At 41.3% G+C, this 22,599-nt stretch overlaps 1 protein-coding gene across 1 annotated transcript in view; it reads left to right on the forward strand.

Moving 5' to 3' along the window:
* VSIG10L2 (V-set and immunoglobulin domain containing 10 like 2) overlaps positions 1 to 22,599 on the forward strand; it is a 53,761-nt gene that overhangs the window by 19,902 nt on the left and 11,260 nt on the right. Inside the window, exons 2-8 of the mRNA XM_075189676.1 lie at positions 3 to 28; positions 1,005 to 1,280; positions 7,973 to 8,233; positions 10,062 to 10,313; positions 12,005 to 12,295; positions 15,773 to 16,090; positions 21,568 to 21,690. Coding sequence (XP_075045777.1) covers positions 3 to 28; positions 1,005 to 1,280; positions 7,973 to 8,233; positions 10,062 to 10,313; positions 12,005 to 12,295; positions 15,773 to 16,090; positions 21,568 to 21,690 — 1,547 coding nt within the window. The remainder of the gene's footprint in view (positions 1 to 2; positions 29 to 1,004; positions 1,281 to 7,972; positions 8,234 to 10,061; positions 10,314 to 12,004; positions 12,296 to 15,772; positions 16,091 to 21,567; positions 21,691 to 22,599) is intronic.

Below are 22,599 nucleotides of genomic sequence, written 5' to 3' on the forward strand. Positions count from 1 at the left end.
AGCGGACGGTTGTACCTGGATGTTGTCTGTGAGTGATTGCGCTCTTTACCTTCTCTTCTTGCTGTGAAGTCGTTGTCAAACTCTGTTAGATAGAGATGAGACCAAATATTTGTCAAAATTACAGATAAGGATTTTGGATGCTTTGAAACATTTTGGGGTGAATTTGTCTTTAATGCTGCATTGGATTATGCCAGTGACTGGGGACTATTGTTGTCTTTACTACGATTTTAATTTACATTTCATTACGGGACTTAGTTGGTAATTCTTGACGTATTACCCTATGGGTGTGGGGTGGGAAGTACACTAAGTGGGCCCTCTTCACTTCGGGGGCCCAGTGCGAGCACACAGCTTGTGCTTTGGATAGCTCCGCCCCCTAGGAACTTATTCACACCAGTCCTGATAATCCAGATGCCACAGGAGTCTGAATTCAAGGAAAATGTGAATGCCAAAGTAAAGATTTCCAGCGGGGGAAAAAAACGGGACTATCCTGGGAATATCAAGACCCGCAGGAGTCCTAGTACAAGATACTATAGACAAGCTTTGGAAAGCAAGCGAAAGGCATCTGAGATAGAACATTCATGTGGCGCATCTCCCTCTAGTCTTGTTTTTGACAAACCATCCTGATTTTTAGACTCCAAAAGGGGAATATGTTAAGATGTTTCAGGGGTGTATGTCGTTGGTTATTATTACAATTATTACATTGCTGGAAAAAGATTCTTTCTAATTTACAGAGAGGGGCAGCCCAACCCCAATATACCTTTATTGACGCTACCCTGGACGTCTTGCATTGTTTGATTCGTGTGGGGCAAACTGCTTTTGTACAGAAATACGTTTTTGGTTTTTTTACATTTACTGTATTTACTAAAGATAATGCACTTTGTTACAGTCTTGGTATGGTTTGTGGTCCTAGGGGATTCTCCCCTCACCAAAATATGTTTTCATGTAGTTCTGTATTGAGAACTATGCACCTGAAATCAAATAAGTGACCAAGTTTCCTCTTGCAGATGGCCCGGATGAGCCGGTCATCACCATCAAACCATACGCCATTAGCGAGACCGGATTTGCTGCCAACGAGCTAGAAGAGGTCACTTTGAACTGTTCGGCCTCCTCCAACCCTCCCTCCCATTACATCTGGTTCCACAACAACTCTCAGATGTCCGCTGGTCAGATGTACGTCATTCCCAAGATCTCGCGGAGCCAGACGGGAATGTACACTTGTTTGGCACGGAACGTTCACCTCAACACGCGTACCCAGATGACCATCAGCCTCACCGTCTACTGTAAGTTCTAACCTTACACTTCACCTGTCTGTGCAGTTATTACTATTCTGGTTACAACTATTAATAGCCAAATATGAGCTTATATTTGATTAATTTTTCACAAACCCGGAATAAGAATGTCAGGAGGATTAACATGATCTACGTAACTCTGCACAAAGTGTAGTCATTTCCATTAACCGGTAAGATGTCGCCTTTGTTTGCTAAACTGAACTAGAAAAATTACAGTCTCTGGTTGCTAATGGTTACAACAGCTTTGTGTACAGTTAACCCTGCACCACTTTACATAAATGTCCCCCTCAACTGCATAGAAGCTCTTATCTTACTCCGAACGCTAGATTCTTAGAAGGGATACTTACGAAAGCGTGCAATTCTCGCAGTGTATCCGTGTATACGCTCTTTGCTTCTATGTATATCCATCTATGCATCCGTGTGTTTACAGATAAGTGTAATGATTGTCCATTATTAGCATGAAATTTATAACATTAATCGTTACTTTCAGAATAGACCACAAATAACATTATTTAAGAGATAAAATGACAGCAGCATGTCAATTTTAGCAGTCTGTTATTAATGGGAGATTTTGAACAGTTACCCCCCAAAGGAGATTAATTATTTAATTCCTATTCAATAATATTAATCAAATTGACAATAAACGTTGAATCTGGACATTAGTTCCTGATAAAGCAAAGTTTGTGCCCATCATATGTTCTGGGCTGAATAAAGAATTATTCTTGTACAATACGGTGTGAATATAGACTTGGTGCCACCTCTCCGGTCACTACTACGGTATAAAGGACTGGGGATTGCCGGTAAATCCCTTTTCTCTGGTCATTTTAAACCCTTTGGGGCAGATTTGTCAAACCTTCCAAAAAGGAAAAATACAGATGTTGCCCAACCAATCAGATTCTAGCTATCATTTTATAGAATGTATTACACAAAATATAAGCTAAGATCTGATTGGGTGCTTTTCTTTTTTTAGAAGTTTTGATAAATCTTCCGCTTTATCTTTTGTACTTCACTTTTCAGAATAATTTTGTTAAAATGATGAAGTTGTTAAAATTAAATTGCAACTATGGTTTTTTAAAACTGAATAAAAATTGTATAGAGAAAAATACAAATAGAAATGAATTATGATTCGCGTGTAATGACCATGATGAAGCCTATAGCACTAGGGGCTAGATTTACTGAACTATGGGTTTGAAAAAGTGGAGATGTTGCCTATAGCAACCAATCAGATTCTAGTTATTTATTTAGTACATTCTACAAAATAACAGCTAGAATTTGATTGGTTGCTATAGGCAACATCTCCACGTTTTCAAACCCGCCGTGTAGTAAATATGCCCCTAGGTGTAGATTATTGAGACAGGAACTCCTTGTGTCAGGGAGTCTATTAAGGGCAGGTGTTGAATACCATCCAATAGTCCCAATTTCCTTGGCAGTCCCAATTTTCAGCATTTAAAACGGAGTGACCTCACCAAACACGGGTGTGAGGGTAACAGGGCGTGGTATAATATGGGGTAGCTTTCAGGGCTTTTGTCATTCAGACATCACCCTATTCAAGATAAGCAAGCGCCCTGTGACAACTTTACAGATGCCTGGTCCATTGTCGTCTGTAGATATTTGTAGGTCCAAGGGAAGCCCTCATTACTGTTTACAAAGAACAAGTGATATAAATAAACTAAATAGTTACTTCCTGGTTTCCGCTGGTAGAGATTATAATGTGAGATGGGTTTTCGTATCATTAGATATTAGAGACAGGATCTAGAGTAGTGGTTCCCAGTTCAGTCCTCAGGACCACTAACAGGGCAGGTTTTCCAGGTCACATGAGAGATAATTACACCACCTGTGATCTGTTACATTGTATCAGTCAGTAATGATTACACCTGTGCTCCAGCAAGGAGATCTGGAAAACCTGCCCTGTTTAGGCGTCTCTGAGGACTGGGTTTGGGAAGCTCTGATCTAGTACAAAATCCCTGAAATAATATATGACCTTACAATTGTTATGTTTGAAATGCAAGCTGGGATTGTCAAATAATATCTATAAAACATGTTCTCAGCAGACATGTAATTTCCCTCCAGTACAGAATGCAGCCAGTATAACAAGCCTGGTCATGTGACTGACATCTATAGGTGATTGTTGGACACACAACAGTCGGTTATCGGCAAGTGTGTACTGTCTATAGTCCCTGTCACTGGCTGCTGGATTTATCACCACATAGTCTAAGATAAGATTACGTTATTTCTTTAAAATTAGTATTTACAACCAAGTAACTAAAGCTCTAAAAAGTAAATTTAAATCATTGTAAAATTGGAATTGTTGACACAACTTTGCTAGTTTGTGAGCTCATGTTTTATGGTAGTTATCATTTATATTATTATACCTCAGTGGAACTGGTAGTGGGGTTAGGGAGGGTGTTCATTATAACTTACTACTATTGTGCTGTGAGATAACTATCACAGGGGGCAGCTAATTCTAGGCTTTGTGATCCTAGGGTGTGGGTATACCGTTGGCACCCTGGGGCACACTTGCCATATTGCCAATGGGGCCCTGATGAATATGTAGAATACTACTAGTTGGTTCTATGCATCTGATAATTGTCCCACATTTCCACAGACAATTTGGTCCCAGGTGGGGCCGTCCTTGTATGTTTCTGTCCCTGATAATTTTCTATTTTTTTTTTTTTTTGGGGGGGCGGGGGGGGGGATTTTATTTTAAACGCACACAAGTATAAAATAACGTCAGAAACAGGTCATCTTATGTGGTCCTTTAGTAACACTAAAGTATATTCATCCAAAAACAGTGGTATTAAATATGAATAATTACAATTAGCAACATGTTACAGGACGGCAGTTATTGTGTGGGGGTGTTTTAAGTAGATTGGGAATGTTATTGTGTTAAGGAGAGGTCGGTCTATGTAGGACGAGCGTTGCGGGAGTAGATAAGGTGGTGATGTTTTGGACTTTTGTTTACTTAAATAAGTGTGGGGGGGGGGGTCTGCTCTTTACTGAATATCCAGGGAGCCCAGACCGGGGTGAAGAGATCCGACCTGTCCTGAAGACCGTATGTGGTTTGCTAGATGCAGTTTCTATCAGCGGATATCAGAGAAGATCCTGATTGCTTCCGGTCGGCTGGACTTTATCCCAAATTAGAGATATTTTGAGACAAGACCCCTCCATGTCTGGTAGAGAGATCCCCTCTGTGCTTGGTACCGACGTAAGGAACATTATGTTCAGTTTATTAAGGCTGTAGTATCACCTCTTATATAGTTTGTAAGTTGTTTCCTTTCTCAAAGTGGATTTTGAAGTCGTCTGGATGTTTGTCCCCAATCTCTTCCCAGTAATACTCGTCTCATCTGATGTAATGATGGATCATCTTGTGCACAGTACAACTTTTCTTGTTTTATATATTGTATGTAGTTATCAATATCTGTTCTTATTCTGTACATAAAGGCATCTGCACAGTACCACTTCACAAGCTCTGTATGCTGGTTACAATTCTCAGTATTTGTTATTATTTTGAACCTATGGGGAGTAACACGGCTCCACAGAAGTGTACAAGGGGAGAGGGGAGGTGAAGCTTGAAGGCTCCAGCCCAAAATTTGCACCCAACATGTAGGGAGTACAGAATGGAGACTGAGGCAGGGCAGGGCCTGGCCTTCAGCAGTATGTGATGGGAAAGGACATTTTTAGACAACTCTCCGTTATCTCACCTCCCCCATGTAGCAATATGGAATCTTCCAGCTCTACTACCTGAAGCCTGGAGTCTGTTATACTATCGGTAATGGACCACGCCATTTGCTACATGGGGGAGGGAGGTTACAGGTAAGATAATGGAGAGATACCGAAAAGGGACCTTCCCGGTCAATTTGTTTGCTGCAGTTTATTTAATTGGTAAAATCCTGGGAATCCACTATCGGGAACCCCTGCTGCTCCCGTCACACACACACCACTGCCTTCCCGGATGATACATTATACGTCCTCCGCAGCTTAAGGGCCTGGAGAAGTTTGAATGTAAACGTATCATTAGTGCTGATCGGGAACGGACACATTGTGGATATATTTGCACTGATTTAGTCAGAGCTTTCCAGGGAATTGAGCTCTGGAGAAATGACCATTACATGAAGACAGGGGGGAGATTTTCGGGAAGTTGGGGGGGGGGGGGGGGGTCTCTGTCATTGAAGCCCATAGCCATAGGCGACGTGAGCTGGTGGCTGAAGAATGGAACCCAATGACTCTGACTCCAACGCTTCCATACCTTTTTCTTTATTCAGTATGATCATCATTCATCTCTGCGTTCATATTATAAAGCACGCAGCGTACACAGTATTTACTTCTATGTGCGACTAAACCAGGTATCGGCTCTGGTTTCTTCATCTCAGTCTTAATAATTTGTTTTAAAATATTCACGTTGGTGCAAAATTAAATAGTGGAAAAAGTTTTACCCTTACGGCTTTGTCTAGGTCTGTACAGTGCAGGTCCTGCTGCTGGATTAACACTTGGGTGGAGTTTGTTGTTTTTGTTTTTTATTATTATGAAACCGACTGTCATCAGTGGTTGATTTATTTAATAGCCCTGGGGTGGGTGCAGGGTGGGATGTGTGTCCGTCATGTATGAAACTGCTCTGGATGTGCCCAGAAGTGGGAGCACACACGTGTGCACATACATGTTTGTGTGACTCTGCCGGGAGAGCCCGGGGTTATTCTGAGAAAGCCGGATTATAATTTACAAGTGTAAATAGTGATGATGTCTCCGCACAAGTGAACCACTTGTAATTGGCATCTCCCAATTGCACCGCTGCAGCTGATTGGTGCTTTCATCATCGCTCAGTGCTTTGGTGCTTTTTTCATATTATGCTTTTGTTTCACATGTTTGCATCCGGTCTTGTTAAATGTAAGTTTCGCCCATTTTGCAGCCAGCTCTACACTAGCCCCAATGTGTCAACTTATATAATAGTCAGGTGACCTCTTTTATGGGGAGATTTAGCCTTTGTCGTCCTGTTGTGTATTTCGTACACAGCCGTGTATTTAGCTTCATATGTGGATCCTGGATCCCACATGTCATTATTATCAACTCATCTCTAGTGACATTGTAGCTTTGTGTACATCACTCCTAACATAGTGCTGATATTATATGTGTCATACATGACGTGGTAGTGATGTGTATCTCCTAACATAGCGCTGATATTATATGTGTCATACATGACGTGGTAGTGATGTGTATCTCCTAACATAGTGCTGATATTATATGTGTCATACATGATGTGGTAGTGATGTGTATCTCCTAACATAGCGCTGATATTATATGTGTCATACATGATGTGGTAGTGATGTGTATCTCCTAACATAGTGCTGATATTATATGTGTCATACATGACGTGGTAGTGATGCCTATCTCCTAACATAGCACTGATATTATGTGTCATACATGACGTGGTAGTGATGTGTATCTCCTAACATAGTGCTGATATTATATGTGTCATACATGACGTGGTAGTGATGTGTATCTCCTAACATAGTGCTGATATTATATGTGTCATACATGACGTGGTAGTGATGTGTATCTCCTAACATAGTGCTGATATTATATGTGTCATACATGACGTGGTAGTGATGTGTATTTTCTAACATAGCACTGATATTATATGTGTCATACATGACGTGGTAGTGATGTGTATCTCCTAACATAGCGCTGATATTATATGTGTCATACATGACGTGGTAGTGATGTGTATCTCCTAACATAGCGCTGATATTATATGTGTCATACATGACGTGGTAGTGATGCCTATCTCCTAACATAGTGCTGATATTATATGTGTCATACATGATGTGGTAGTGATGTGTAGCTTATGATGTGTATATATAAAATCAGGGGCAAACGCAGGATTTGTAGAGGGGTTTCCACGCCACCAGTGGGCGTGACCAGCATGCATGGGGTGTAGCTATAATACTAGACAGTGCTTAGCTGCTCTCCAACTCTTCCTATCCCCATAATATACATGGGCAATGTTGCCTGCACTACTGTTAGGTGCATGCAGCTCTCTCTTTTCAATATATATATATATATATATATATTTAGTATGTATGTGTCACAAGCGTGTCTTCTCATTACTTAACTGATATTTCCATTTGGACTCCTGCAGGAAAGGATAATCCAATTTGACTTTCATAGGGGCAATCAACAAATCTTTGTATTTGTTTTCCTTTGCATTCGTGTTTATATGTAATTGCATTTTGTATTGAAAATGCAGCTTTTGCCTTCATTAAGAACTGTCCAGACATTCTCTCGTGTATATACCACTTCATTACATTACTATACAAATATTCTAATGCTGTCTACAAGTAGGTTGGTAAGTTTAGTATGTATTAGTAACCCTGCAGTCACACCTCTACCCCATCTTATGCAGTGTGAGTATACACACTTGTATGACTGTACGCCCCATGTGTATCACTCGTTACATGGCAGTGACTTTTACATGACTTGTCATGTTGTTTTAACATTTGTATCACTCGTTGCGTGACCCTGACACTGTGCGTGGTGCTCGTTGCGTGGCCTTGACATGACATTTGATGTGGAAATGACCGTATGCAGTACCCGTGATGTGGCCGTGGCTCTGTCTGCCTCGCTGGTGATTTGGCAGTGATAATATATGTTGGTGCATTGTTGGTGCATTCTCACTATTTCTTGTGCAGATTTACCAGAGGGATCTCCCACTTGCACAGCACTTCCACACAATAACTACAAGAACGTGGCTCTCTGGTGCTCATGGGGCGGGGGCCATCCCCTAGCTCAGCTTCGTTGGCTAAAATCAAGTGATTGGGACAGAGTCATCGTGTCAAACTCCAATGCAACCCTGGTAAAAAGTGGCGCAGACATCAAGAACGGGAGCACTTACATCTGTACAATTTCCCATCCAGCTCTCAAACAAGACATCAACTGCACTACTACCGTGGGTAAGTAATGATTGGTAAACATGAACTGTGGAGATGGGAAAGAGAGAAAGATCTATGCAGGGAATTTCCTCATAGTTTATTCTGCCAGACAGCACCTGCTCTGCAAAGGAGTAACTGCCTGTCTGGAAAGTAACTGCTCTCTTTCTCAGACACACAAATACTGACTAATACACCGATTAGGATGCTACACAAAGACGCTCCTTGTAGCAGGCACTCTACTAGGCACTGTCAGGGAAAAATGTTAAATGCCAGCAATTTGATAAAGTAAAATGTTATGCACATTAAAAAAGAGGGCAAGGTTTGCACATTTGCAAGTGTGACCCAACAAAATAAAATAAGCAACATATTGTACCAGCTTTAGCTCACTACGTAATATACCAACCATGTCTCCTCACACTTGTACCATTAGCCTTATACCCTTAAATAATGTTACTGCACTCTAAGTACTGTGGCTGGACCCTGACTTCAACACAGAAAATTCCAGTTATCACATGAGCGTCCGGCTCCTGTAATAGCGCAGCAATATGGCATACTGTGCGTGGGAGGGGTTCACCCAGGAACAAGTTCTACATGATTTCCGGCTGAAGCACTGGAGTCAGGTTCTCATGATGACCTTGACGTGCGCCTGCACGGAGAATTACTCTGGACACCGGGGAAAGTCGCTGCCCAGGGCCTGATTCGTTAAGCACAAAATTGAGTAAATTTTCTTACCCAAGTTTTCTGGGCAAACCCATGTTACAATCCGAGGGGTGCAAATGAGTTTATTGTTTTGCACATACGGAAAATACTGGCTGTATTTTCATGTAGCACACAAATACTTGATGGCTTATCTGTACACTGAAATATAAAGTTGATATAGGACACGCCCCACCCCAAATATAAATCTGACATCACATTTTAAATGTACCTCCACCCCCCCCCCCTCCAACACAACATGGTTCTACCTTACTTGCTCACTTTTGCTTAACTTTCCTTAATGAATGGCCCCCAGTCACCAGAGAACATTTCTTAGTTGACTTAGCAATTGTTATTTGTCCAGCCCTGGTCTATAGTTACACCTTTTATTATTGTTTGTTTATATAGTGTCTATCTTATTACACACACTGTACGGAGGGTATGTAATCATTCACATCGGGCCCTGCACCAATGGAGCTTGCAGTCTAAATTCCCTAACAAACACACACGGGTCCATTTGTCAGAAGACCATTAACCTACCAGTATGTTTTTATACTGTGGGAGGAAACCGGAGCACCCGGAGCAAAAGCCATGCAAACATGGATAGAACATACAAACTCCACACAGATAGGGCCTTAGTTACAGGCTCCGAACCAATGTCTACAAAAGTACTCCTTCACGTTCTACTAAACCCCTACGTAAAGCTACGTATGAAATGTGTATCTGTAGCGCCTCAGGCACGACGCGGAACCCGCTCTGCATTCAGTGAAAGCCGTTCAACTTTCATCATTTGTCACTTGCCCGTTCCATGCCCCTTTCTCACCTCTGCCGTGCAGTATTCATGGTACATTAACTGTGTAGCCTCACTTACACATAACTATATGAGTTACATGTGATTCCCTCCTTCCCGGGAGCGGCAGGAGTACGATCCGCATACTACACCCTTATAGGGTACCTGGTAGCGTCATGCATGCAGTGTTACAGATAGACAAAGTCTGTGTTTCTCAGTAGAATCATTTGTTTTTATTCGCATTTCTTGACGTTTTAATACATATGGATGTAAATGAAAACAGAGTAAAAGCTTAAATATTGACCATACGTATGGTATATGGCGTGATAAGATGACCCGTGGCGTTTTGTTTCTGTATGTCAGTGGTGCCTTCCGGTGGCCCAAACTGTTCCGCAGTAGCCACAAAGCTGAATGAATTTATCATGCTGACCTGCGAGTGGGCTGGCGGGCTGCCACGTATTACGCTGGAGTGGAATTATAATCAGATCGGAGACTTAAAGGAATCTTCCAACATCTACGTCTTCAAACCCGATAAGACATATAACGGAAAGCTGTTTACCTGCAGCGGCCTTCACCCCATGATAACGGAACCCGCTGAGTGCCACATTCAGCTCGGTGAGTAACCAGTATACACAAACAGCCTTATTTACAGTTATTTGGATAGTTTCAGCATTTTGTCGAATTATATGATTTTATTCACTACTGCTATAAAATAATCGTTACTTGCTGCTACCTGCAAAGTAATCCGGAACAAAACACCCCCCCCCCCCCCATTAAAGTATAACTTTAAGCATTTACTATTTTCATTATATTGATTGTTTTGATTATTTTTAATCTTTTTTGACAATTATTTCTTCACCCATATTTTTAACCTTTAGTTTTATTCAGTATTTTGGGACCTGTTGTAAAATGATTTAAATAAAACCTCATAGTTTGTTTGATATTCAGCTGTACTGGAGGATTATAGGCCAAAGAACTGGTAGAGAACTAAGCAGGTTTTCTTGTATCATTCCGACCTACGAGCAACAGCTGAACTCTGAGAGACAGGCGCTCAGAGATTAATCTACATTATCATTTATATATTTCCCCATAAAACCAACGTGCCACATAGTGGAGGATATTAGCCTGCCCCCCTCATTAGTAATAGTTGCACCCTAATAATGCCACTGAATATGGATGTGATGCTGGTGGGGAAGTGGAGCGCGTTGCAGGAAATATATAGAGCGATCGGATAGCAAACATTCTACTAGGCATTAGTGCAACAATACCAGAGCATTGCACATAAGGCATATTAGGAAAGATACAGAAGGAACATAGTACAGAACATACAAGAGGCACATTACAAGGAAACGGCTGGACCAGGTAGGAGTGGACGAGAAGAGAGGAGAATTAAGGGCCCTGATCTTGAGAGGTTACAATCTAATTGGGAGGGACAGAGAAGGAGGATGTGGGCCTAGTGTGCCTTCACCAGGAATAGACCAACAATTGAATATATTTTGCACACAGCGCTTTATCTCTGAAAACACTTTACCTTATAGAATGTGGACTTGTGTGTCTGTCCATTGTGTATATATAATCTGTATGATTAGATACAGATGTGGATATAGAGGGTTTGAAAATAAGACAAGAAGAAGTAAATATACACATAAGACTAATGACAGACACAGGTCCACACTTTTATAAGGTATAGTGTTTTCAGAGAGAGATCGCTGTGTGCAAAATATTTAGATTGTGTAAATTGAGCGTGAATCACTCACTACACAGCAGCTCGCTCTGAATAACCGTAGTAATCTGCCCTGCGCTCTCTCTAAAATATTTTATCTAGTTGAATAACCCTTCCATTTCTGTTTCCAATGGGCAGTGCCATTCACGCTTGCCACAAAACCAGGTTCATACTGTGGTTTCCTGGGCTCATCCATAACGTTTCTGAGCTTCTGTTCCACGGTTAAAGCAATCTGAGAAGTCCTCTTCTCCCTGGAGGATGAAAGGTAATTTATATACACCAGGTGATCTGTCAGATGGTCTGTCGAGGTCTCCAGGAGACGGCCTAATAACCAGGTGTAGCTGCTCCAACCTCTTACTGAAGTGCGCAGGAGAAGGGGTATAATTAGAGCAGTGCAGGCAACTGTCCACAAAACATGCTCTGGCCAGATAACCATTCATTGCATTCTAGTTGTACTGCAACAAGGTTCGGCGACCGCCCCGGTTTCCTACCGGCTATGTCCGGTATGTTGTACAAAGCTGGGACATAACAGTCAGATGAATGTAACCTACCTGCCCTAAATGTCGGCTCCTTCTTTCCACAGAGGCTCCGGTGCTGGATTCCCCCAGTCTTGAGACATCCATACTAGAAGGAAACAACGCTCAGCTGATCTGTAACCTGAAGATGGCCTCTCCGAGCTCGGAGATCACCTGGTACGACAACGTTAACAAGGAGATAATCACTGATTCCCAGAAGTACGGAGTGTTAAAGGAGAGCGGCCTGTCTGTTCTAACAGTCCGAGAGACTGAGTGGAACACGGACAGTGGACTGTATCGATGTCTGGCTTCCAACGCTGTGGGAAACACGTCCGTTTTAATAAGACTTCATGTCAACAGTATGTACAAATATTTCCTATTTACAATATAATACATTAGGCCTGGGCAAACCCCAGGGACCAGAGATGTTCTATGAAGTGTGTTCAGGCCGTAGGGTCGGTAGTCTCATTTCATTTTGAGGCAAAGCCCCAAAATCTATTATACCAGCACTTGTAGGTGATGACTGAGTGTAACAACGTTTCTGTATCCTTACAGCGATAATATCGGGCCCTATACACCTCTACTCTTAACTACACACTGTGTCCATTATATGTTACTAAAATAACATCCATGTGCGTGTTCTCTCCGTTAAGGACAGAGGTTACTTAGAATCCCATAACAGAGGTTGAGATGGCTTCCAAAAAAGTACTCTCTGTATACTTGTCACCAAACTGCGAGCCCTACAAGCAGGGGTGTAAAAGAGGTGATAACTATTGTACTACCTAAAGCCATAAAATGTTCCTCCGTTGCCAGAATATTACTGGTCTATATACCCGCTGAGTACTGATGATAAGATCCTGGCTAAGTATTTATCTGTGCGCCCTAATACGGTAATTACTAATATTGTGTATCTGGGCCAGACTGGCTTTATGAAGGCAGGGTCACCATTCCTATTTACCCACTTACAAATCACACATGATAATGATAATGAGAGGTGGTTGTGCTTTCATTAGATGTTGCTAACGAACGCATTTGACTCTTGCCGTAAAATATGACTTGGGGAAGTTTTATTGAATGAATTAAGCTGCCGTCTCAGTGGTAAAGGTATTGTCACAATGGATGAATATACAATGCCTTCTCCCTGGAGACGGGTCCCCGGCCTATTGGCATTAGCAATTGAACCACTGGCCTATGTAAAGAACCTTGCATCAAGGGATTAGTTTGGGGAGAGATGGTGGGCACTGTTGACTTGTATACAGATGATATGCTATAATTTCTTCCCAATGTTTGGTCTATGCCCAAAATGACAGCCCAATGGAACTTCCTTGTATGAAATGATGGGTAAAACCCAGGTATTTAATACTTGAGACTTTGGGCTAGATTTACTAAGCTGCGAGTTTGAAAAAGTGGGGATGTTGCCTATAGCAACCAATCAGATTCTAGCTGTCATTTTGTAGAATGTACTAAATAAATGAAAGCTAGAATCTGATTGGTTGCTATAGTCAACATCCCCACTTTTTCAAACCCGCAGCTTAGTAAATCTAGCCCTTTGCATCACTTTAAATCTAGTCCCAGTGTTGGATACCTAAAAAAAATGGTAAGTGGTTGTATGTAGTTTAGGATGTTCTGTTCTGAGAAAGTTTTGAAAAATAATTGGTAATTAGGGGCACAATTTGACTTAGTCATTTTCCCCAACCTGGAGACTATAGATAATTGATAATGATAGAGATTTGATAGATGATGGGATATGACGTTCCCAAACTTTACATTTTTCTGTGCACGCACAATGCATTTGCTCTTTATTGCCAGACATTGTCTGCTGATGGCTACTGACAGGAAGTCTGCAAGGCTTAGGAAAATTATCTTCCCCCACAATCTTTTGGTCATCTCTGCTCCAGTTCTGATAAACTAATGAAACATTTGCATCCTTCTTTCTAACAGCTTAAACACTGACCAGAACTGGTAGCATTATAAAGGGGTAAAATTAATACATTTTAATGCACTTTGTGCAAAGAATATACCTGGTTATGGGCATTATAAAGGGACGCTCTGTAGAGGGAGCTCTGCATTTGTGAGTGGTATTAGTAGATGAGATGTATTTTATACGGCTGTCTGTATTTTAGGATTCCATTATGCTCATATCCCAGTATCTATAGAACATACATTTAATTAGGATCAGTATATTTTGCCATCATTTTAATGAAATAATTCTTCGCCTTTGTTAGAACCAACACCGTCCACAGTCGTCTGTTTCATGAAGAGTAACCACTGGGTCTGCACCATGATTGGTTAGAAGAGATTTACCAGAGTTAGATCCGATCAGGTCCTAGAATATCTGGGATTCTATAGAATAACTAATGATTCCATTATTTGTAACATAGTAACTTGTGATTCCATTTCTATCATCATCATCATCAATTTAATTTCTATCATCATTCTGTTGTTTTTCATCCCCATCCTTCTCAAAATCATTATTAATAATTTGCCTTTTATTCACAAGCAATTATCAATTCAAATAGACTACATAAATGTTATGATTTTATTTATTTGGTATTTCCCTGCACTCTGAAGCACAGTGCAAACACTCCAAAAAGTGAAATAATTGTTTTGTACCATTAAGCACATCTGACGGTGCCCATAAACTGAGGTGCTTAGACCATAGCTACTGGGTGTACTCCCCCTGACATGAAGAGGTTGTTCTTTCAGACCCTGATACAAGTAAATGTATAATATTGTGGTTGGCTGAAACGTAATTGCACATAGTAGGCTAGTGGTATCTACACCCATGGATGTTATGTCTGTTTCTGAGGTCTCATTGTGTGGTCTTATTGTTTCCTTCCACTATAATTGACACTAGTTTGTCTCCTTTCTGTCTACTTTCTGTCATTTTTCTCCTTTTGTAACAGAGACCAAAATTAGGGACTAGAAGAGTCACAAATCAGGGCAGTAAGACTGTAGAATATATTGTAGAGAGCTAAGATTCAGATCAAGGGGCAAAAATAGTCCAGATACCATGGAGCTGAGCTGGAGTGAAGGCTGAACACTTACTGACTTCTCCACCATCCTTAGTCCTCTCACTCCATGTAGACTTGAGTTCCAGCAGATGTACGTGACGGATATAACGTACATTACAGCAGACATCCGTGCACAATACCCTGTAACACTTCTAATACCCGGAGCAGGGATGTTCCTTCTGTTCATACCCCATCTAATAGGTTTTATTGGTAAAATGCACCTGTCTCTTAAAAAGAAAACACATTTTTAGGAATATTCAGATCCCTATAGGCGGATCTGTGAATTTGCAGGCTCGTAGTGTTACATTGACGTTGTCTATAATTGACTTGTTTGTTGATTTTTGGTATTTTGGCCAAGGTACAGTATCTCAGTCCAGTTTGGGTGGAAAGTCGTCTGGATTTTTACATCCACATAACTACTGTTAGTTTCTTAACTTTTTTTTTTGAATGAATGTTGAAGCTGTTCACAATGTCGTTAGCCCTTCGATTTTACTATAGAAGAAAAAAATAACAATGTTTTTACAAATTGTTATTAGGAGGAAATGAATAAACCCTTTTTATGGTGAGTTAATGAGATAAATATGAACGATAGGACACAGGGAGATTGTTACTTATTCTTATAGTCTTTCTATCTGGTATTTTCAAACTTTAGCGTTATGGCTTACCCCTAAGTATCATCATTTAATGTTACATATGCTTACAAGTAAGGCGTACAGTGACTATACAGATTTGGAATATTGGTAACAGAACACATGAATTGTAGGAAGACAATAAAGTAAAATGTAATAATGTTTCCTATGCATGTGGTTATTTTATTGACAGAATATCCGACACCTCCCAACGTGACCATCAGTAAACTTCTCTACAGCCGGCAGAGGACGGAGGTGGATGTGGAATGGATGACCCAGGGGACGGGCGACCTCACGGGTTTTATGGTACAGAGACAAGCCAGCATCCGATCCATCCCCGTTCCAAAGAGATCTGTCCAGACGGCGTCCTGGGACACAGTGGCCAACGGCATTGAGCCAGAAATCCGCGGCCACAAGCTTGGAGGGTTAGATCCTTCCATTGTGTACGCCTTTAGGATACTAGCGGTCAACCATAAAACCACAGGATTCCCTTCTGCGGTAAAGACACCAGGTAACCGTAATCGATCAAATGTTACGTTGTGAACGGATTCTTTGTGTGAGATATTGATGTGAGGCAGCGGCTCTGGGAGTGTCGTGATGGTGTGACCCAAGCTGATCACATGACTTTATGGGATGTTCTAATTAGTTGTTCTCACACTGTTATTGGTTTGCTCTGTTTTAAGTATAGTTTGCACATAGTCGGACGTCGCAGAAATAGATTGTGGCCACCTCCTGGAGGAATCGGGGGGGCTGTGTCCATCTATTAAGTTGACTAACACTGTACAAAATGTCCAAACAATTGCTGCTAAGGAATAACGAAAATCAAGCTTCTCACAGTCATTTGGGGGTGCGGAGTCCAAGTACATCGCCCCTTATTATTTGCTTTGTCAACTGACCAGGAATAGGTCTGTGAAAGTTCTACTTCCATACTTGCCAATATTCACAATTTCCCCTGGATAAACACAACTGTCAACAGCCAAAATTGCCGTGACCACCTGGGTAAGGGGCGTGGTCTGGAACAAGTGGGTGGGGTTTGGGGGACAGACAGGCGTGGCTAGTGACATGGCATGTTTTGTCTTGTGTTTGCGGTCGGGAACATTTCTCTGATGATAGAGAGGGCGGAGCTGGAAGAACGTCTTCGACTTGTGACAATATTCACGTTTTACGCATATATTTTTTATTTTTTTTTAATCTACGTTCGTATGTTATAATTTTATCTTGTTGCAAGAGGTATCTCTGCAGGGTGATGTACAATGGTCCAGTCCTTGCTGGATGCGATATGAATGGGACAGAATATATATATTCATATTAATTCATCGCTTATGGAGATGCACTATTCAGCAGTTCGCTCTCATTGCGGTGTCTCCAATGACTGTAGGTTAAAGAGGAATGTGACTTAGGACTGTTAGAGCAATTGGGGATCCTGGCACATTAGTAGTAATTATAGTTTAGTTTATTGTATGAACTCCTTGAATTCCACCTAAAACTACATTGGTCATATTGGGTGGAGATATCATTTTAATTAATGAAAGCAGCGATTTGATTTTATACTCTGTACGTGGGTGGCTGTGGGTCGGTGGGTTAGTGGTTGAGGGCTGTGGGTGGTTGTGGTCGAGTGCTGTGGGTCAGTGGCTGTACGTGGGTGGCTGTGGGTCAGTGGCCGAGAGCTGTGGGTCACTGTACGTCAGTGGGTGGCTGCTGTGGGTGGCTGTGGGTCGGTGGGTGGCTGTGGGTTAGTGGTCGAGAGCTGTGGGTCGGTGGCTGTACGTGGGTGGCTGTGGGTCAGTGGCCGAGGGCTGTGGGTGGCTGTGGATCGGTGGGTGGCTGTGGGTTAGTGGTCGAGGGCTGTGCGTCGGTGGCTGTACGTGGGTGGCTGTGGGTCAGTGGCCGAGGGCTGTGGGTCGCTGTACGTCAGTGGGTGGCTGTGGGTTAGTGGTCGAGGGCTGTGGGTCGGTGGCCGTGGATTGCTGTACGTTTGCACTGTTATTACATAACCCCCTTGATTGCTTATTACATTAGCTTCTATTGCATGTAGACTTGTCATATAACCTTCATACTGGTGGTTAATGGATATAATTGCTAAACATTGTTTCAAAGTACTTCTGTAAAGTTTGCACTCAGTTCTTGAACGTTAGATAGACTAATACATATTGGCTAAATTAGAGCACAGTTCAAATCTGTTTGAGCTTGTCGGAGCGGTAATGTCTGCATTGTGCAGCAGTTTGAAGATTTTTTAATGCGAATGGTGAATTCAAACTCAAACAATGTAATTTTCATTGTTTAGAGGTCATTTAAGCTCGAATGGGCAGAAAAGACAACATGTTCTAGTTTATGTTAATGTTTTATCTGCCAATTTTGAGATTTTTCATATTTGGTTTGACCAAATGTTCATGTTGTACATTTGGGCTAATACAATTGATTAACGGAAGTATTAGGCCAACGCTCTCTCTCGTGTGGATGTTTAAGGATCTGAGTGGATCTTAACGACGGTGTGAGCACTTATTAGGCTAATACTTTTCTTTTCAATTTATAATCCTTGCGCCATTATATACCCACTGACTTCTAATACCTTTTATATTGTACAATATGTGTTATATTATACTATATGGAATGTTACACTTTTACTATTATTTGTATACTAGTAAATGATGTCTATTTTGTTTGATATATTACCTAATGGTGACTGGGCGTCGTATGTACATGTGGCAGTGTGAGAGGGTGACCATGCCCCTTGTGGGCAGAGATACGTTCATAAATGTAAATGTTAGGAGGCATCCTATATAATGATTTTCTTATACTGTTGTCCATATATAGAGAATAATAAAAGATATTAACAATATTGATGATTACTAATAGCATACAGAGCACAAGAAGTGCCAGAAAGAAACTGAGTGCAGTACCCAGCATGCAGAAAGAAAGAAGTTGTACTGTGCATTTGTCCACTCATACAGAATGACACCAGATACAGAGAATTGTATTCGACAAGGGCAAGAGAAGTTGTACTGTGCATTTGAGTATAGATACACAAGCATAGCAGATACTAAGAATTGCATGCAGCATAAACAACAAGAGAAGTGGTACTGTGCTATTTCCCATATATGTTTAATAGAAAAGATATTGAGGATTACATCCGAGGAACCGGGAAGTATTGTTCTCTTGTTGTAGCAGCCAGTGTAATTCTGGAAGACTTTTATGATTTCCAAACACAGTAAATATGGCTTGGTCCCCAGATGGGACTTTGCGGATAATCCTCGGCTTCCACGTTTCCGCCTGGTCCCTGACCCTCAACATTGAGGCCCCAGGACAAGGTGTATTTAAAAGCTATAGAGGAGAGAGAGAGCTTCAGAGGTAGTTTAGGTTCAAGATTTAAAAGGCCAATTTGCCATCACCAACACTGGCCGTGACCAATACCATCAACTAAAATATGCTGCGAAAAGTCTATCGGTCAGTAGGGTTCTGTGATCCAAAAGCCATCGTATGAATCTCTTCACAAACCTCCTTAACCAAGGTAATTGTTGGAACGTTCTCCATGGCATGTGGCTAACGGTTATTCCTCAGTTGAACGAGGACAAGTGGGAAGGAGGTGGCAGAGGTTACACCATCTTCTCTGATCAATGAAGTAGGTAACGTCTGGTCTCTAATTACCTTATCCCCCCTCCTATATATTTCATCGTTTTGGATCTGATCTTCTGGTACTGGAGCAGCGATCATCTACTGTTCGCTTATCGTGGGCTTGGTTTAGTTTGTAAAACTTTGTGTAGTTTACTGCTTGATGCGAATTATCTGACTTCTGATGCGTTATGGAGACTGGTCATTTTGTTTATTACAATTGTAAAATAACGACTCCTGACGTTTTTATTGTTTGTTTTGTTTTAATCTGAATCCGCACAACTTTATACAGAAAATGAGAAGTGGTACTGTGCAGTACTTATATATAAATAATTTTATAAGGAAAAAACACTATCAAGATACTGTTCTCTTGTGTAAATAAAACTTGAATACATTATTACACTGTGTAAAAATAGGGTACCTGACTTGAACATTTACTACGAACACTGTCAAGCTGCATCTGTGCACTATCGTTTGGTGGAAGTCAGGGGCGCACACGCAAGGGGGGTTTCTGGGTCTCCAGAAACCCCTCCCCTCCGCTAAAAAAGTGCCCTATATAGTGGCACTGTACTATACAGCAGCCGCGGCGCTATCAAAGAAGCGTCTGCGGTGGTGCTGTGTTGTATACAGTGCTGCCGAAACGGAGCTACAGCGCGGACGCATGTGCGGCAACTCTCTCGCGGGTTTATTTGGTTTTTTTTGGGTTTTTTTGGATGGAGGGGAACCCCTCCCCCTTAAAAATCCTCCGTGCGCCCCTGGAAGTATACACACTTGTATGCCTGATGTATGGGTGGACTATTTAGGAGTTGGATGTATTTGGAAATATAACTGACCCATTATACACGCATAAGTACAGCTCTTTTCCATTTAATTTTTTTTTGCAACAGAAACTTTAACCATCAAGCTTTTTTTTTTAATTTCCGGTGATGGCAATGTACAAATTGTGCTAAAATGTCTTAAGGTGGTAAATTTATATTTTGAATATAGAAATTGTCATGTTCTCAAAAAAGGTACAAAATAGTCATTAAATTTGATACAAATAGCAATGTGATTATATTATGAGTAAAGAACTGCAATTCCCCACGGTGACAGCATTCTACTTTATTCACAGATAGGATAGAAGTGCTTCGGAATATTAAGCAAACTTATGTCGCTCTTAAACCTGTTGTTGCTGAGTTGTGTTGGCTGCAGTGAGTGGTCATCTGTGCACTCTGTTTCCATCACATTATCTGATGTAAGACATAGATATCGATATTGTGAACATTACTGTGAACATTTATAATGCTGCGAAGCTTTACAACAATGGGAGTCCTTGATGGACTAATTGCGTTTTTGACATTTTTGAGCATGATGGGATATTTTCAAGCAAATATGGAGCAACTTGCAAAATTAGAGAGACCTAAGTTGTACTATGGGTGGCTTAGAGTGGTTAGTGGGTGCTTGATTGGCAATTTGCACACCCTGGCACTCGGCGGGGGGGGGGTCGGCTGGTCTTGGCTCCAAAACCTTTGTTACGGCACACTCTGGACCTGCTCTCGTACTCTCCTGGTTTGTCCGTGGCACCAATGGACGACTGATACAATATATACATATACACGATCGTGTCCGCAATAGCCCATCATTTATTTCTTACCTGTAGCCTCTCTCATGACTTAAAATATCAGATCCCTTATTCCATTTACTTGTTTGCAACCTCTCTTCATCAGCCATCACTGGCCGTAATCCTCCTCCTTACGTGTGATCTCCACCATGACCTCCTCTATTATAGCCCATCTTTATTTTTACCACTAGTCTTTCTCATGACCTGATCCATCACAACCCGTCATCCTGCTTCTTGTAGCCTTCCCTGAGCTCACATATCAGTATTATTATTATTAGCCTTTATGAGGCGCCACAACGTTTCCGCAGGTCTGTACAGGATACATACAGTGGTCCATACAGGGTAAAACAGTACAGGACAAAGATGCGTAAAACCAAGACTCCAATAGCTCCATGTGTAGTTAGTACAGAGATGTTGGGGGAGAGGAAATAGTGTAGAGACAGGAGGGAAGAGGGCCCTGCTCATAAGGGCCTACATCCTAAAGGGAGGGCAAACAGACAGACAGGAAGGTATGGAGAAGGTTAGGTGGAGGGCTGGTAGGCTTTGGTCATGTCCTCGTCCGTCAGGGCTTATATTGACCTTGCCCACGCAGTCTCTTAACCCTGTAATTTAACTGTAGCCTCTTCAACCATCTGTACTCTAGAAACAGCCCGTAATCCCGCTTCTGACCTGTGGTCTTACTCGTAATATTTTGATATAAGTCTCACTTAAAATATAAGCAACATTTTATAGAGATTTGTGCACTATATCACTTAGTAATGTAATTTGTTGTCTTTCAGCTGATCCTCCCAATAATGTATACCCTGCTGCCATTGGGGCTGGCTTCGCTGGTATGTTGGTGGCAGCCGTAGCCAGTCTTCTGGTATTCCAGTATATCGTCAGGAATCGGGAGAACAACCCACGTGAGTATTGTAACCTGTCGGCTTCCCTAATAATTACTACAGAGGTGCCAGTGTATAGGTTTCCTTTATCGGATTAATTTATTGACCATTTCTGTAGCAAAAAGAATGAAAGGAACTAATCTACAGCTTCATAATAATAATAATGTAATTTGTAATTCTACAGAATGTGCACAGTGTCATGTGACTACCATGGGAACCACAGTCACATGACACATTATGTAGTGAGCAGAGAGGCTTTGGAACACCCCTCTGAGCTCAATCTGCTCTGTGCACTATAAATCCTCTCTCTCTCTGTCATCACATGACATGCTAGAGTCTGAATCTGTGTGTGTGACTGGCAGCCATACTTGTCTACCCTCCAGTGAGATTTTGAAATGGAGATAATGATTTGTAGGAATACAACTAAGAAAAATGCTTAAAATATACTTGTTATTGAAAGGAAAAGGACTATGTGGTATTACTGTTTTAGATGTCTTTCAATTTTATCTGAACAATCACAGTTTTATAATCGGATTCATAAAAGACTGACTACTTTATTGACTTATTTGTTAATTCAAATTTAATGTAACAGAAACCGTGTACATTTTTCAGTGCTAGCATTGTAAAAACTGACAAATCTTTAAAAAGACCTCCCGATGCAAGTTAGTCACCCCTGTCTGAAGATTATACTTGTCAATCTGACTAGTTGTCTTAAAAATTATGTTCAATGTTAATAAATATGGAGTCAACCAATTTTTAATTAATAGTGACATCATCAACATATTTATCTAGTTAATTCCATTTTTGGAAAGGTATCCTAAGCCAACCGCAGTCATTGTCTTTGCTGAAAACAGTCATCTGAGATATCGGTGTCTTTACAGGAGACTTGTTGGTGTATCAGGCTTTTTATTAATGAATATGTTGTGAGCC

This window comes from Mixophyes fleayi, chromosome 11, assembly GCF_038048845.1.
Source record: "Mixophyes fleayi isolate aMixFle1 chromosome 11, aMixFle1.hap1, whole genome shotgun sequence".
Classification (NCBI taxonomy): Eukaryota; Metazoa; Chordata; class Amphibia; order Anura; family Limnodynastidae; genus Mixophyes; species Mixophyes fleayi.